The sequence below is a fragment of the Amphiura filiformis genome, chromosome 4 (genome assembly GCF_039555335.1).
Source record: "Amphiura filiformis chromosome 4, Afil_fr2py, whole genome shotgun sequence".
Lineage (NCBI taxonomy): Eukaryota > Metazoa > Echinodermata > Ophiuroidea > Amphilepidida > Amphiuridae > Amphiura > Amphiura filiformis.
Genome location: NC_092631.1, coordinates 24,501,856 through 24,519,458, shown reverse-complemented (window position 1 = coordinate 24,519,458; position 17,603 = coordinate 24,501,856). Strand labels below are relative to the sequence as shown.

Genomic DNA, 17,603 nt, shown 5'->3' with positions numbered 1-17,603 from the left:
GCATGTTCTTCTGTATATCCAGATCCAGAAAAAAGCACAAAATACCATGATGAAAAATTCTGCGCATTCATGCATCCCAGGGTCTGCGATGACGCAATCACCCTAAGTGTGATATGCTCATGGAATTGCTGGCCGGGCAGAATTAACCCGTGCAGATACCGGTCCGCGATTGTGTGCTTGGCATGCAGGGGGTCAAATCCCGGGGTTCGAATCCCGGGGGTGCCAAGTCAAAAATTCTTCTTCTTGTTAAAAAATTCGGATCTTCTTTGACTTCCGATATCAAAAAGCATGGGTCAGCCTTAGGGTTAAGGGCATAGCCAGGGAGTGTGTTAACATGCACCCTCCCCCGAATAAGGAGGAAAGCAGGTATTTGAAAAGGGTATACCTTGTTTGCAGGATGTTCCCATGATATGAAAGTGTCTTGGAGCTGGTGCTCACACACCAGAAAATTACACTTAGTTCACTTTCTCCTATCACCTGTTTATACAATAAATCCTGACAATGTAGCATCAACCTTTAGATTTTTTTTTTGGGGGGGGGGGGACAATGGCCAAAACTAGATATCCCTATATTTGACCACAGATCAACCTTTGTGCATACTATTAATAACACATTGTGTATTATCATGTTTAAATTATTACAATGATTCTATTAGACTACTTTGCATTCCTTTTTTAAACAATTCATATCATTGCATGCATAAAACACAACACATCCACCAGTGGCGTGCGCAGCACACTGAAAGTGGGGGGGGGCAGGTTGTTCAGTTCCCCCGAATGGAGTCTGATTTAGGTGTGTAAGGTGCGGTTTTAGCATTTTCCCCCGAATTACCAACAACAGTGGGGGGGCATGTCCCACCTGCCCCCCCCCCCTTGCGCACGCCACTGACATCCACATCCCCAGTGACTGCCCTGCCCAGAGAAAAAATATTCTATATGTGATGCAGTTCATCAAAAAAGGGGTAGCACTGAAAACATAATGTCGTAAGTTCTACTAAGTAAAAGTTAGTAAAAACGATGTCTCGTTCTACTAATCAATGATTTGTACGGCATGACAAGCGATGCTATATATTGGTTAGGCATGCTTAACTAACGTGCCTTACCAGCGAAATGATTAGTACGGCATGGGTTTTACGAATTTCAAACCTGCCGTACTAACCTATAGGATCGTAAAAACGATGTCTCATCCTACTAATATTGGTTAGTTGGACAGGCTCAACTAACTAATATTGGTTAGTTGGACAGGCTCAACAAAGATTAGAACTCGTTTGACTGGCGGAACGAATCAGTTGTACAAATGTGATGTACGATGGTTGTGAAGGTGGAAAAGTATGCATACAGGTAATATTTCAAGTTATTTCTCTCAAAATGAGCACTAGATATTGTATTGATGGTGTAAGCTTCTTTTCTGTATGATCAGAAATGCTGTGCACATATACATTGTGGTCGTAGAGACTAAAAGTCATAACTGCGTCACATCGCATGTAAGCTTATACATGTAGCTTTAAGCTTACATGCGATGTGACACAGCATCGTGACTTTTAGTCTTTACGACCACAATGTACATGTGGCACAGCATTTCTGATCATACAGAAAAGAAGCTTACACCATCAATACAATATCTAGTGCTCATTTTGAAAGAAACACCTTGAAATATTACCTGTTAGCATAATTTTTCACCTTCAAGTTTGTCGCTGCACAACCGCTACTCGGTCAGTCGTCTGCAAGCGTGGTCGAGTGCAGAACACATGATCGAAACAGCGGGAATGTTTAAAACATCGTAAAACCACCAGAGCTTTGTAAACGCAAATGGTACAACGAGTTCGTTAATGCTGCGATGACAGGGTTTACGAATTATCGATGCTGTACTAAATGTTGCATTGTCGTAGAACTTCCAAATCCAATTGGTAGGACCCACTCAACAACTATTATTCCTTCATTTACGAGTCTTGCATACGTCCGCTTAGTTACATATATCGTAAGACATCGTAAAAATTGGTAGAATGCGCTCAAGCAGTTTATTTTACTAATTTAAATTAGTAGAACACAACGAAAAACAAGCTTTTGTTTTCAGTGAGGGACTTTGCAGGTGAAGTCAATTTGAGTTCAGTATTTCTGCTTTAAAAGCTTTAAAATTACACCTCAAAAGAAGGTTCATATTTTATTAGTGAAAAAGCATCCTGAATTGTTATTATTTTCCTTATTTTCTGTCTATTTTAATCTTTATCTTGGAAAGAGCTTTTCCGCAGAGCCCCGCCCTTTTGATGAAATGCACACAGTATAACAGTGAAATAACTATACTTGTCCCCTACATGTATTTTCAATCAGCATTTCAGATATCAAAATTTTGTGAATTTCAAGTACAGATTGGGCTAAGACCAGTTGAAATCCACACTACCCCTGTGGAAGATTTTGGAAATACCATCCACAGTGGGAGTAAGTTTTTCAAATATAATTGGTCAGAGTTAATCATTTTGAAACCTATACTCCCCCTGTATTATGGCTTACCTTCCACAACTGGAGTGAGTATTTCAAATGGAAGTTACCCAATTGTCGATTCTATTAGAAATGTATACTCCCTCTGTGGCAGACTTTAGCTAAATCTTTCACAGGGGTAGTGTGGATTTTAAATGGAATAGCCCATTGACCATGAAGATACAGCAGTACACCCATATCAATGGTCATAATACTGATAGGTATTCATTCAGAATCACACCTTGTCGCCTACTTTTGTATCATTTTTCAAGCCATTGATATTTTGAAACAATACAATTAAGAGATTTTATCGTATAATCCATGCCCCAAACGGAGTGTAAATGCGTAATACTATCCGTATCAATGGTAATGCTACAGATGCTAAACACTGAATTAAACATCCTTACAGCAGTGTCAATTACAGATATGCTAGCATCTTCATAAGCTTGAATTTGCTCAAGGATATTTTCTTTGCACTCCTGGTGAAATATCTGTAAAAGATGCTATTTTTAAAGAATTTATATAAAAAAAACTGTGAAGTCCCTTCAAAATTTGAGATATTCTTTGCACAACTTTTAAGAATGACAGATCATGAAACGTGCTGGATTTTGGATTGGGTTATTTTCTTTGATAATAAAACAAACATTTTGAGCAAAATTTTGGCCATTGTTATATGAATGAATGAACAAACAAATGAATGAATGAATGAATAAATGAAAGAATGAACAAATGAATGAAATTGGAGTTGGATTTCGTTCAAATGAATACAATTCTGATATAAAATTGGATCGATTAAGCCCATATTTATTGGTTGAGCTATGAGTTTTAAAATATTGGATGAGACATAGTCGAGACCAATAAATATTGGGCATAAAGCATCTAATTTTATCATTATTATGTTTTGGATCCAATATTTTCAAACACTTGGACTTGTCAAAACATAATAATTACAATATTTGGTTAGTAGGTCATCTATAAGAATTTACTGCAAATTGCTCACTCTCCCTAAATGAAAATCAGGAAGCTGATCCTTTTGATGTTCTTTTGTTTCTAAATCTAATTTATTACAGACATCTGTAAAAATGCCACATGTGTATTATCAAGAATGTAAAGAAAAGGAATCATAGTTGAGTTTTGTTAATTATGACTCATTCTGAATGATAGAGTATCACATCAAGATTTTAATTAGCTCTGTGCAGTATTTCTATGCCTGATTTTGCCAAGTCTTTTGTAACAGGTCTCATAGATGTTGTGATTGATACATAATGAGACTAAGCTTTATTAAGTGTCAAGAATTGTCTTTACTTCATCAATAATTATTGCTAACATTATTTGCATTAATGCTACATACTCGTAAGGTGTGCCTGTTTGCACTGCACAGATAGGTCTTGATTTATATAGTACAGAATGCCTAGGATTTCGTGCAAGTTGTTGAAACCTTTATCCAAATGAAAATAGAGGAGCAAGATTTAAAGCCATATTGTAATTTTTCCATAAAAATAGATTTGTATTTCTTTTCCACAAAATGTTACTTTGTACTTCAAATTTTAAGCGTTGAGTGCATTTTGGCATCAGGACCAAAAACAGTCAGCAAAAATGTGCTACAACAACAAAATGCATAGAAGAAAAACAGATATCTAAAGTAAGCTAATCATTGGATAGGAAATAAACACAGTCAAGTACAAAAATATTGCACAATAGGCTTTCACAACAGGTATTCAATATACAACTTGAATGTGTTTCAATGTGCTCACCATCAGGCTTGTATAAAGAACTAAGAAAAACAGAAAGCACAGTTTATATCACAATGAAAAAATGAAAAAAAGACTACTGGCCTTTTGTTTCCTCATCAATACCAATAACACCATTCTGATCTCAATGCTAGGTCATGTATATCAGTCCTAATGAACTACTATTGGAATCCATTAATGAAATAATTAACATGTGTACTACTTACACGTATTCATTGATTATTTGGTTATCGTACATAATGTAGAATAATACACAGTGAGAAACTGTAATGGGTTATTTAATAGTTGTATGATCAGATGCATTCAATGGAAGTAATTAGTTAATGGACATGGATAGGTATTGACTTACAAAATAAATACATTAGGGTTTGCATTTATTTTTACTTGAAGTGCAATGTTTACTCTCAGGGTTTCATTGATTGAATGATTGATTGGTGATTGTTTTGAAATGTTTCCTTTTGATTTTGTTTATGAACATAACTTACAAATTCTAGTATAAACATTTTATAAAATACCCTTAAGGTAGCACTGGTAGCAGATATTTTTTTCCATAATAATACTGCCAATACCTCTCTGCTGATGTTTATATTGTAGCTATCGATTGCTTATTTCAAAATGTGATAACATGCTGATATTAACAAAGTAGCTATCTAATGCTGACTATTATTGGTGTAGATGAAATAACTGTCTTCTGCCAACACTGGTTTTGATGAAATAGATGTCTGCAGCTAATAGGGGTGTTGATGAAGTAGTTATCTATTGCTGGTATTGGTTTTGATGAAGTAGCTATATACAGCAGATATGGGTGTTGATGAAGTAGCTATCTACTGCTGATATTGGTGTTGATGAAGTATGGTTATCTTCTGCTGATATTGGTGTTGATGAAGTATGGTTATCTTCTGCTGATATGGGTGTTGATGAGGTGACTATCTACTTCTGATATGGGTGTTGATGAAGTAACTATCTACTACTGATATTGGTGTTGATGAAGTCACCATCTACTGCTGATATGGGTGTCGTTGAAGTAGTCATCTACTGCTGATATGGGTGTTGATGAAGTAGTCATCTACTGCTGATATGGGTGTTGATGAAGTAGCCATCTACATAACTGCTGATATTGGTATTGATGAAGTAGCTATTTACTGCAGACATTGGTATTGATGAAGTAACTATCGGTTGCTAACATCAGTAATAATAAAGTACTGCAGATATGGGTGTTGATGGAGTAGTTATCTACTGCTGATATGGGTATTGATGAAGTAGTTATCTACTGCTGATATGGGTGTTGATGAAGTAGCAATCAAACCCTGATATTGGTATTGCTGAAGTAGCTATCTGCTGCTCATATGGGTGTTGATGAAGTAGTCATCTACTGCTGATATAGGCATTGGTGAAATAGCTATTTACTGCTGATATTGGTTTTAAGTAGCTATCTACTGCTGATATGGGTATTGATGAAGTAAATATTTACTACTGATATGGGTGTTGATGAAGTAACTATCTACTGTTGACATTGGTATTGATGAAGTAACTATCGGCTGCTAACATTAATAGTATTAATGAAGTACTGCTGATAGCAGGTATTGATGAAGTAGCTATCTACTGCTGATATGGGTGTTGATGAAGTAGCTATCTACTGCTGATATGGGTGTTGATGAAGTAGCTATCTACTGCTGATATGGGTGTTGATGAAGTAGCTATCTACTGCTGATATGGGTGTTGATGAAGTAGCTATCTACTGCTGATATGGGTGTTGATGAAGTAGTTATCTACTGCTGGTATGAGTGTTGATGAAGTAGCTATCTACTGCTGATATGGGTGTTGATGAAGTAGCTATCTACTGCTGATATGGGTGTTGATGAAGTAGCTATCTACTGCTGATATGTGTGTTGATGAAGTAGTTATCTACTGCTGGTATGGGTGTTGATGAAGTAGCTATCTACTGCTGATATGGGTGTTGAAGTAGCTATCTACTGCTGATATGGGTGTTGATGAAGTAGCTATCTACTGCTGATATGGGTGTTGATGAAGTAGTTATCTACTGCTGATATGGGTGTTGATGAAGTAGCTATCTACTGCTGATATGGGTGTTGATGAAATAGCTATCTACTGCTGATATTGGTTTTAAGTAGCTATCTACTGCTGATATGGGTATTGATGAAGTAAATATTTACTACTGATATGGGTGTTGATGAAGTAACTATCTACTGTTGACATTGGTATTGATGAAGTAACTATCGACTGCTAACATTAATAGTATTAATGAAGTACTGCTGATAGCAGGTATTGATGAAGTAGCTATCTACTGCTGATATGGGTGTTGATGAAGTAGCTATCTACTGCTGATATGGGTGTTGATGAAGTAGCTATCTACTGCTGATATGGGTGTTGATGAAGTAGCTATCTACTGCTGATATGGGTGTTGATGAAGTAGCTATCTACTGCTGATATGGGTATTGATGAAGTAGCTATCTACTGCTGATATGGGTGTTGATGAAGTAGCTATCTACTGCTGATATGGGTGTTGATGAAGTAGCTATCTACTGCTGATATGGGTGTTGTTGAAGTAGTCATCTACTGCTGGTATGGGTGTTGATGAAGTAACTATCTACTGCTGATATGGGTGTTGATGAAGTAGTTATCTACTGCTGGTATGGGTGTTGATGAAGTAGCTATCTACTGCTGATATGGGTGTTGAAGTAGCTATCTACTGCTGATATGGGTGTTGATGAAGTAGCTATCTACTGCTGATATGGGTGTTGATGAAGTAGTTATCTACTGCTGATATGGGTGTTGATGAAGTAGCTATCTACTGCTGATATGGGTGTTGATGAAATAGCTATCTACTGCTGATATTGGTTTTAAGTAGCTATCTACTGCTGATATGGGTATTGATGAAGTAAATATTTACTACTGATATGGGTGTTGATGAAGGAACTATCTACTGTTGACATTGGTATTGATGAAGTAACTATCGGCTGCTAACATTAATAGTATTAATGAAGTACTGCTGATAGCAGGTATTGATGAAGTAGCTATCTACTGCTGATATGGGTGTTGATGAAGTAGCTATCTACTGCTGATATGGGTGTTGATGAAGTAGCTATCTACTGCTGATATGGGTGTTGTTGAAGTAGTCATCTACTGCTGGTATGGGTGTTGATGAAGTAACTATCTACTGCTGATATGGGTGTTGATGAAGTAGCTATCTACTGCTGATATGGGTGTTGATGAAGTAGCTATCTACTGCTGATATGGGTGTTGATGAAGTAGCTATCTACTGCTGATATGGGTGTTGATGAAGTAGCTATCTACTGCTGATATGGGTATTGATGAAGTAGCTATCTACTGCTGATATGGGTGTTGATGAAGTAGCTATCTACTGCTGATATGGGTGTTGATGAAGTAGCTATCTCCTGCTGATATGGGTGTTGATGAAGTAGCTATCTACTGCTGATATGGGTGTTGATGAAGTAGCTATCTACTGCTGATATGGGTGTTGATGAAGTAGCTATCTACTGCTGATATGGGTGTTGATGAAGTAGCTATCTACTGCTGATATGGGTGTTGATGAAGTAGCTATCTAAATGCAAATGCAAAATATAAGTCGGTAACGCCCACAGAACAGAGTTTGTTGCATAAAGTCAATATAGAAAACTTTGAAATTGTTGTCATGGTTATAGAGCAAAACAATTTCTTCACATGGACATAACAACTTTTAAAGTAATGCCAAGTGCTTGTATAACACAAAGGATAGTGGCAAATAAACAGTGAGCAAACACAAAGTGTAATGTATGACAAGGAAAAAGGCTTATATGGACAGCGAGAGAAAGAGATGATAAAAATAGAAAGGAAATAAAAAAGCCATTTATACAAATTCTCTTTCCCTATACAGAGATATTCCCAGAAATGCCTTTAGTTATTTGTGCTAAGTGGCCACCAGTCTACTTACAGCCCATGATATAGTCCATGCATTATGTGTAATTAGCCATGAGTATATCGACTGCTCAGTGCCAGAAGTGTGTAAGTGCAATAGCTGCCATGTGTAGCTGCTATGTGATGAGTACAATATACTGTTTGTAAATTGCCAAATGTTCACAGGGCAGCTATTGCACTTACCCACTTCTGGATTAGCAGTCGATATGTTGGTTCTGTATATGCAGGTAATGATGCAGAGATGGACGAGATATTATTTCATCAAAGTAAATTTGCTGGAGAAACTAGTTTACGAATAAAAAGTGAGCATCAGACAGGTAAATGGAAGGTCCTGGGCTTAAATCCAAAATGGTCAGTGATTTTTTAAAAATTTCATCTAAACCACAATCGTGGTTGAAAGCAATGCCCTCCAAAGCATAAAGTGGCTAACATTGTTTCCACTCTCGCTTGCAATATTAATTTGAACAACACCGTCACCATTTCTACATAATATGTGACACATTCTGGTCCACGGAGGCCAAAGGCGACAAATTTGAAATTGAAGTTAAGGCAAAATTGTAGCGTAAAAAACAACAAAATATGTAAGAAAATAGACATCACACAACTCAATTTTCAAAAATGCCTCCATGGACCAGAACATGTCACATATAGTCTCCCAAACTTGAAAGATGTGGGTGGCTGAGGGGACAGTAAGTTGAATGTGCATTTTCCAACTATTATACAAAGATAATACGGAAGTAACACATATTTAGCTTTGGGGTATGCATGCTTTTAACACCAATGTTGGTCTGGCAGCAAATTTCCCCCCTAATGCGGGTGTTATTTCCTGTATTCTTTGGGCCACCTACTTGTAGATGCATTTCTAATCAGGAAAAAAACCCACAAAAAATGCATTGTTTTTTAATTTGATGGAAGCTTGGGGTCCAGCTGGGTTCTTGTAATTTTTGGAGCATGAATGCTACCTCAATCATTTTTCACCTCAAATTAACTAAATTTGTAAGTCTGCCTCAGATTCTATAAAAATATATATTGTTTTATATGTTTTAGGGATAGTAATCTGCTAAGCCTTCTGAATTCAGAAGCATTGCCTGTATATTTTAAATATGCAGCAGACATCTGGATTACAGAACTTGGACCTCCAAAAATTACCCCTAGGACCCTATATATCATCCTAAAATAGATTTAAAGAGTCTACTATTTTCTGATTTTTATGAGCCTATTAAATGCCTGTTGTCTACAATTAGAAGTTTAAGTCTGGTCGTTATCGATTTGAAAAGAACTGAAAAGATATATAATACACATGGAATAGATATAACGTGAACTGCTTGTTGTACTACAGAAAAAATGTTTTATCCATAATATGATCTTACAATAAAATAACATATATGCGTATACAAAGTATAATTCTGTATATTCAACAAGCTTTACGGTTGTTTTGAAGGTCTTTTCATCGAAATGCATTCATTTTTTGCATTTACATCTTCAAGGTCACCTTACTTAACAGGTTTACTACGTGAAAATTTTAATGGAAAAAATAAAGAAAGTAATAAAAAAGGCTTTCAAATATCCGGTGATATATCTATGCAATTAGTAAGAAAATCCAATAGAAGCTTGCATGTATAGGTTACATTTATTTCAAATCTAGACTAGAACGGTTAAAGAAGACGCTGAAATGGGATTCAAAAGGGCCATAATGTGTCGGCTTATCACTCTCATGAGGGACGAATCACACCCAGCCTTCAGATTTAATAGACAGATACAGTTTTGTAATGTGTCCCTAGTCTAGACTCGACAGGACAATTGGGCTATTCCATTTAAAATCCACACTACCCCTGTGGAAGGGGAGTATGAATTGCAAATGGAATGAACACATTATCAGCTACTTTTGAAACACACCCTCCCTCTGATGAAGATTCAGGTTGAATCTTTCTCAGAGGGTGTATGAAATTCAAATGGAGCTGCTCATGTGTTCATTCCATTTGAAATTCATACTCCCCCTGGGGAAGATATTTCCAAAATCTTCCACAGGGGTAGTGTGGATTTTAAATGGAATAGCCCATTTATATGTTTTATCCCTCGGCGAATTGGCGGGACGGCGATAAAGGGACTATTTTTAGCACTGGACGCTTGTTTGTTCACACATATTCACACATTCTGTATAGCCTTGATTCGTGAAACAAGAAAATATTATATTCAGAAAAAAATATTGTATATTAGACATATCAGTTGCTTTTAATGCTGTTAGGGACATTGAGATGTTAAAATCAGTAAATTGTTTTAAAAAAATTTATGAATTTTAGATGGATAAATAAAGTCTGCACATCAGTGAGATGTCGTCTGAAGGCTGGTTTTTAAATGCGCCCAATAAATTGCATTAAGTCTATGTCTGGTATACTATATACTTTGAGTTGCACATTTTGCAAAATGTCAGACGTCGAAACTCAATACTTGGGACGTTTAATTCTGTATTTACCAAGTTAAAATGACAATCCTGACTATTATTTTAAGAACATGATAAGACCCTGTCAGGATCTAGTTCACGTAAGAGAGTTTTAGTATTGACATTTTGAAGGAGTAAAATCGGTTGATTCATGCGACATAATAGACAGATGGCATTTACATTGTTTAGGAAGCTAAGTTTATGATATTCTCAAATTGTTTAGTTCATAAACTAGAATGATTTATGAGCTCTCGTCTCGGATAAAAATAATATCCAATTGGCGGTGACCCGTGCTCGTATTTAATATTTTAAATTGACCAGGGGATGAGGTTGAGGCATAGTTCATGCAAGCTTGTATGAAATTGTTGAACTTGTTACTGTTGATTGTGATCTCATCTCTGATAAAAATAATATGCAATAGGCGGTGACCCATATACTTGCATTTAATGTTTGAAATTGACCAGGCAATGAGATTAAGGCACAGTTCATGCAAGCTTGTATGCAATTGTTGAACTTGTTACTGATGATTGTGATATTTGTGATCAGCTTCCACAAAATAGGGAACAAGTTGCTAGTTGTATAAGCTTAAAGACCCATTCAGTGATCCCAGCGTAAGTATAAAAAATTTAAATTGTTTATAAATTGCTGAAAAGTGAAGGATAAGTCATTCAAATTGTCATTTGGTATTTTTGAAATGGCAAATTTGGCAAAAAACGAAGAAAACAGCAGTACTGACAAAGTTGAAGCTCCATTCAAATACATGCAGCTAATTTAGATACTCTCAGTATCTAAATTATAGATTCGTGTAAAATGTCTTATTTTTGTCTAAACGGCTTTCGGCTGAACCACTCGCAGGCTATGTTAGCACATCTATGACAATGACAAAGGTACCATAATCTGAATTTTGATGATTTTTATGATCATCCGGATGAGCAAATCACTGGATGGGCCTTTAAAAGGTGCCATTTTCATTATTAAAAGTTTCAAATTTGATTGAACAAGGGACAAAGTTTCCTTTAAAATCACGCATGATAGTGCCAATTAAATTGCTTTAGGCCGTATAAAATTAATGTTTTGGTTCTCGTCCCTCCCTCCTCAATTTCTGGGATTTGTCAGATTTTTTTTTTTTTTTTAGATTTTTCAATTATTTTAGACTTTGGAATGATTGATGAATTTTTCATACATATAAATAAGTTTATTAGAGAACAAGGACCACTTCCAAGTCTTTTTGTGGTACTCTAGGGGGTTTATACCTCAGAATCTCACATTTGAAAAAAAAAAGTGCCTCATCGTTTCCTCGAGCACTGTTGGAAAAGACTGAAAACTACAGACAATGCTGATTTTACACTGAAAAAAAACAACAACAAAAAACACCTCCCTCCCTCATCAATTCATGAAAATCCTCTGGACGAGAACCAAAATATTAATTTTATATGGCCTTATTGTGAAATTTTTATATGTGTCAATGCTTCAATTTTGTCATTACATTGACATCGTAGTCAATTCTTGTATTTTACTTGTATATACTTTGTACATTTGTACAGTGGTACTGTTACTATCTTGCAAATTGAATTTGACATGTAATGTTCTACTGCTTATCCAGCAAAGTAAATTCACATCCTAAAACAGGAAAAAAAGAAGAAAATAAGTGTTGTAAGAACGTGCATTGAGGAAATCTGTGTTCAATCCCAACATGTATCTGTATAGTGGGATAATTTTGCTGGTTTAATTTGTTGTGATTTTATCAATTCTTGACAGTTTAGTGAGTTTTAAATTTGCATTTCCAAATATATTAACATTAAGTACTATGTTTAATAAATATTTTTGCGGGGTTAAAACATTTGAGGCTGACTGTTCGACCACGAAAAGCGCAAAAATAAATCTCGCAAAAATTTCCCGCTATATACACAAGGCATTGATCAGAAAGTAGGCCATGTCATTCTATGCCGAATTCAACGTAGTAGTGGGATTATTACTAAGCAGCCGATTACAATACTATCAGTACTAAATGAATAATGTAATAACAGAGATTTGTGAATTGACGAAATAATTACACGCATCAAATCTCATTAAACATTTACAATGTCATTTCTTCATAGTGGCGCTATCCATGTGGCCTGGTTTCAGATCCAATCATCGGTGGATATTTCTGGGCATTCCAGAAAATAAGTGCACACCCCTGTAGTGGAATAAATTTTGATAAAAGAAATGTCTGGATTTCCAAGTTTGCTTCCTGAAAACAACTTGAATTTCAGTTGCCGATGTTATGTCAATGGAAAAAGATTGGGAATACAATAAAATGTATAATTTTTTTTGTATTTCTTGCTCTTGCGAGCTTTTATTCACTTGCAAATAAAACAGAACATTACACACAAGATAACAAAAAAACAACAACAAATTAATGTACAACTACACACCGGTACTAGAGGATGACAGAAATAGTGAGTTACAACTCATCCAGGGCCAAATATACATGAAGATAAACATTTTTATACCTCTTCCCACAGTCATACTAAGAGTTAATCAAGTTGAGAAACGGATCCCATTTCTGGAAATGAACATGGAGCTTAGACTTTCTCTGTGCACAAAAGTGTTCAAGTTTGATAGTATCCGCCAAAATATTTAAAAAACCATTAAAAGAGAGTCTAGCCTGGTCACATCTAAATCTATATATAGTACGCCTCGCATAAGCATAATTTGGTTAATACTAGTGACAAAATCAATACGCGTATCTAAAAAACAAAAAACCTTATTAAAATCTAAAACTCTTAATTTGAATTTTTTTTATTTTGAACTATTTGTTACTGGACTTTTTCAAAATTAGACACTTTGAAAGTCTAGATTTCCAGTAATCATAAGAAGATTCTATCCCTTTGCATTTTGTGCCATTCCAGACAAATTTCGAATTTTTCATTAATGTAAAATTTTATTTCTGTTGTTTTGTCTTCTCCAGGTCTGATCTATCTGCAGTATATGAATGAAACAAAAAGAGCATTGATGCCCAATGAAGTGACTGGTATTGACACAGTGAGGGCGCTCTTTGTGCGAGCTTTTGCTCGCAAGCTAACTATGAATATGTTGGAAGCACCAGAAAGGAAAATATATATACGGGATCCAGTGACTGAAATATTTTACGAACTGGAATATTTAAGGTGAGCAAGTGAATCGGTGAGACATTATAAAGATGCCCCCAGTGCCATCACTGAATGTGGAAATGGTGCTACACATGGTTGATTATAATTAAACTTGTGCTATCTAAAGCGTTCAGTAAGTAACTTTACTATAATGTAAGACCATTTGAATTAAAAACTAGAGCCTCAACCCATCATATACTTCACCTTCCACCTCTTATTCTAGTCATGTCCTTCATCTCGGCAAAAGAGCATCCATTCAACGAGGGAATTAGTAATCCCATGTTGTCAACCCATCATACCCTATTTAACATGAAAGGGCAAGACCATTTAGTTTATTCTTTTAGCTTTGTGTGTGGAATTTCCTCTCGAATTTATGGCAAGCGTGCGGTACATCATTACGGAATGCGGGACACAGTTTCACCGCGATGGCAACTGAATGTGTTATTACATGCACAGGGAGTAACTCTTTCCTTCCTGCATTGATTCTGTTCAATTTGGCCTGTTTTCGTACTTCCTATCCCTCTTCTTTTCCCCATTTTTGTTCCTTTCCATGAATTTCATATCATTGTCAGCAGAGCACAGAGTCACGCCATAAAAATATGTGACCATCCACGTCGAAACGCTCGTAAAGTCAGCCCCTGGTCAATTTTGTTTTCTACTGTGTTTAGCAAATATATATCATAAGCTTTACAATGATATATCATTTGACTTCAAACGATATACAGAAGCAGAGTTATGGCTTGTTAAACTTTGCTCCTTCAGTAAAAGGGTACATTCTTTTGGTGCTACAATATTTCTCTTTTTCTACATTGCTGGTATTAAATATCAAATGGTCATAATTGGCGGTCACTTCAAATCATCCCAAGTCAACGAGGTTCAGGAATGTCCTCTCATTGTTAATTGTTGGTTAACCCACCACTTGAACAGGATTTAGCCAAAGCAAACAAAGACTAAAGCTATTTACTATAAGTATAAGCTTATTATCCTCTTCAACAATAGGATTAAAGATTGGTGTTTGACTGGACTAAAATGAGAAACATGTAGCACATTTATTAGGAACATTATGAATACAAGCTTTATGCACATTTTGCACTGTAACTAGAAATACAATTTGCTGACTTTACGAGCGGTTTGAGATGGATGGTCACATATGCGGTATGTGTATCTAGCAGTTTTCTTGGAATTATTGACCCTCATTAGCTGCTGATGCTGGCGATTGGCCTGTGTGTTTGTTTGTTTTTTAATCGACATAAGAACCATAGCAGATACTCTGCTTTGATTTGAAAGAAAATGTTTTGAACCAGTTTGATCCAGAGTAAGAGACAGTATATGCTATCAATTAGCAAAGCATATACAGCATTTCTACTTAAGGAGGCACACAGGATCACTAATTATCCATTATTATTCACCTCGTAACTCGAAAACTATTTATGTAAAGTATATAAAAGTATACATTTTTGAACGGAAATGAGCTCATAAATCCATTTAAAATGTCAGTTTTGGGTCAAAAAGTACAATTTTCGAGAAAATCCAAAAAAACGGCTTTTTTGACCAAACATTTAAAAAAAAAAAAAAAAAAATTATTTGAAAAGCAAAAACTGTAAAACATGAATTTTATTAATTTAGACAAATAAATCTAGAAAGTGTTTTTTATTTTTTGAAATTTTGCTTAGTTTTTAAAATATAGGCAAAAAATCAGAAAAAACGTGTGACCCGTGTTCAAATTTTTGAATCATGGGTGATAAAAAAAAGTTCTAGGCCCTAATTTAAAAAAATGAAAAAAGACTATCTAGATTTTGGCCATATCTAAACGTTTGACTTGAAAACTTACCTCAGTGATGCTTCATTTAGACGCTATGGCGGACCAAAAATGGTTAAGAGTGGTCAAAAGTGAACTTGCCGAAAATCGCGATTTAGAAAAATACAGCGGATTTTAGGTCCATTTTTGAAGATTATTCCATAAATATATAATCCGGTGACTTGTGACGTTTGGTCAAGTTAGAAAATGAGAAGGGGCGTCCTACTGCAGCAGATTGGCATTTTTTTGGTGATTTAGAAGGTAAAATATACAATATGACAAAATTATCCGTGCACATTCGGCAGATATTTATCCACATGGAGTAGCCATTTTATTTACTTCAGTCTTGTTTCCATGGTGCAGCAGAGCGTCCGGCAAGGCCGCGGCGTCGCGTCGTCGTTTGAGGAGCGACTGGGCGCCGGACAGACAGACAGGTTACGCGAATAAGTTGCACAGTGCATGGTCGTGTTGCCGCGAACGAAACCATGATTATTTAAGCACAATTTTGTCCTGTTCCGTATAAAAAAAAAGATCATGCTCTGCATTAAAATTTGTGGACATCAGAACATTAAAATTAGCATATAGAATAACTGACAAGCAATTATTTTAGCAGATAATCAGGAAGTTTTATGAAATGAAGAATAAATTGAGACATAATCATGTAATCATGATAATTGCGATTTCTGTTTTGTACTAATTTTCATAATTTTGCTTTAAAAATACAATGTTTTTAATTTATCGTTTTTGGTGATTTTCTTTTTTTTTCTTTTTTTTTTTCTTTTTGTTTGTTTTTGGTGTTGACAAATATTGCATTTTTATGTTCATTGTCCTTTTCTGAACTGCAAACATGATGTTGTTACTACTTGTTGCTTTTTCTTTTTAGTTGAGAGGCTCCACAGCGGCCCGTCCGCGCCAAAGATAGGCATTTTAACACCCGTTATAGCTAGGCCTACACCACAGGAATCCCAAGTAAAATTTTAAAAGATTCTGATGTGTCGCATTACTCAATATTCCGCTTTTTGTTATTGTAATTGTTTGTTGTTATCATATTTTATTTTTTAACTTTTACGGAATATCAAAGCGCAGTACAAAAGTCATAGGCCTATTATAGGCCTAAAGCCACAATAAAGTTGTAAAATATTTTGTACCGCATAAAAAGTGAATAAAATACAACAACAAAAATTTTTTTAAAAAGTGTGTCTGTTGTTGTTTTCAATCAAATAAACGTGTAAAAAGTGGGGTAAAAGTTGTAATATGTCTTGAATAAACTTCTTGTAAAACGGACAAAAAGTAGGCCTAAGCTATATATATGTTAAACGGGCAAAACACGGAGAGGTCACAAGAAAACTGAAAAACACGGAAATTTACATAGCCTAACAAAACCGAATTTCAAAAGTAGAAAACGGAACACTTATGGCTTTAAATTAGATTGTGGTTTATGCAGTAGGCCTACCGTATATAGGCATCATGCATGCTATAAAGAGCGTTTTAAAACACTGCATGAAAACATTCACGAAAAATGCTTACCTTTTAAAGTATGCAGAAAACATTATAAGCGTGAAAGTTGAAAGCCAGACAAACATTGCAAATAAAAAGGCATTCGCCAAAACATTCAAAAAGTGTTGTAAAACCAAAAGCTTTTATCGCAATCATGGTATATGGTAGACCTAATAGGCCTACTAATGGAAATGTAGTTAAAATTGGTTATGAAAAAAGCACGCAATTTGCGTTTTCGATTATATTTCGTTTGAAATTATTATTTAGCATTAAAACATTCATGAAAATGCTTTCATAAACGCGTGCTCGCTATGCCGATTTCAAATATCGACATTTTTGACATAGAGTTGTAGGCCTATGCCTAGATGGTCGATATGATGTATTGAAATGTCAACGTTTTTGACATTGCGTTTAATGGTCAATCAGGAGTAGAACGTTTGAAAACGAATCTTAAATCCGTGTTTTAATAACACTTTGAAACATTATTCAGGGCCTTAGGTATCTAATATAGGCCTACCGGTAGTAACCTGCTTGCCTATTTTTATGGTCTTCAAAATTAAGACGAAAATGAAA

The 17,603-nt window shown here is 35.5% G+C and overlaps 1 protein-coding gene across 5 annotated transcripts in view; it reads left to right on the top strand.

Annotated features, from left to right (window-relative positions):
• Positions 1-17,603, top strand: part of LOC140150722 (coiled-coil domain-containing protein AGAP005037-like) — a 338,931-nt gene that overhangs the window by 216,088 nt on the left and 105,240 nt on the right. For all 5 annotated transcript variants that reach the window (XM_072172816.1, XM_072172814.1, XM_072172812.1 and 2 more), the window contains one exon: positions 13,555-13,753. In XM_072172816.1, the coding sequence (XP_072028917.1) occupies positions 13,555-13,753 (199 nt within the window). The remainder of the gene's footprint in view (positions 1-13,554; positions 13,754-17,603) is intronic.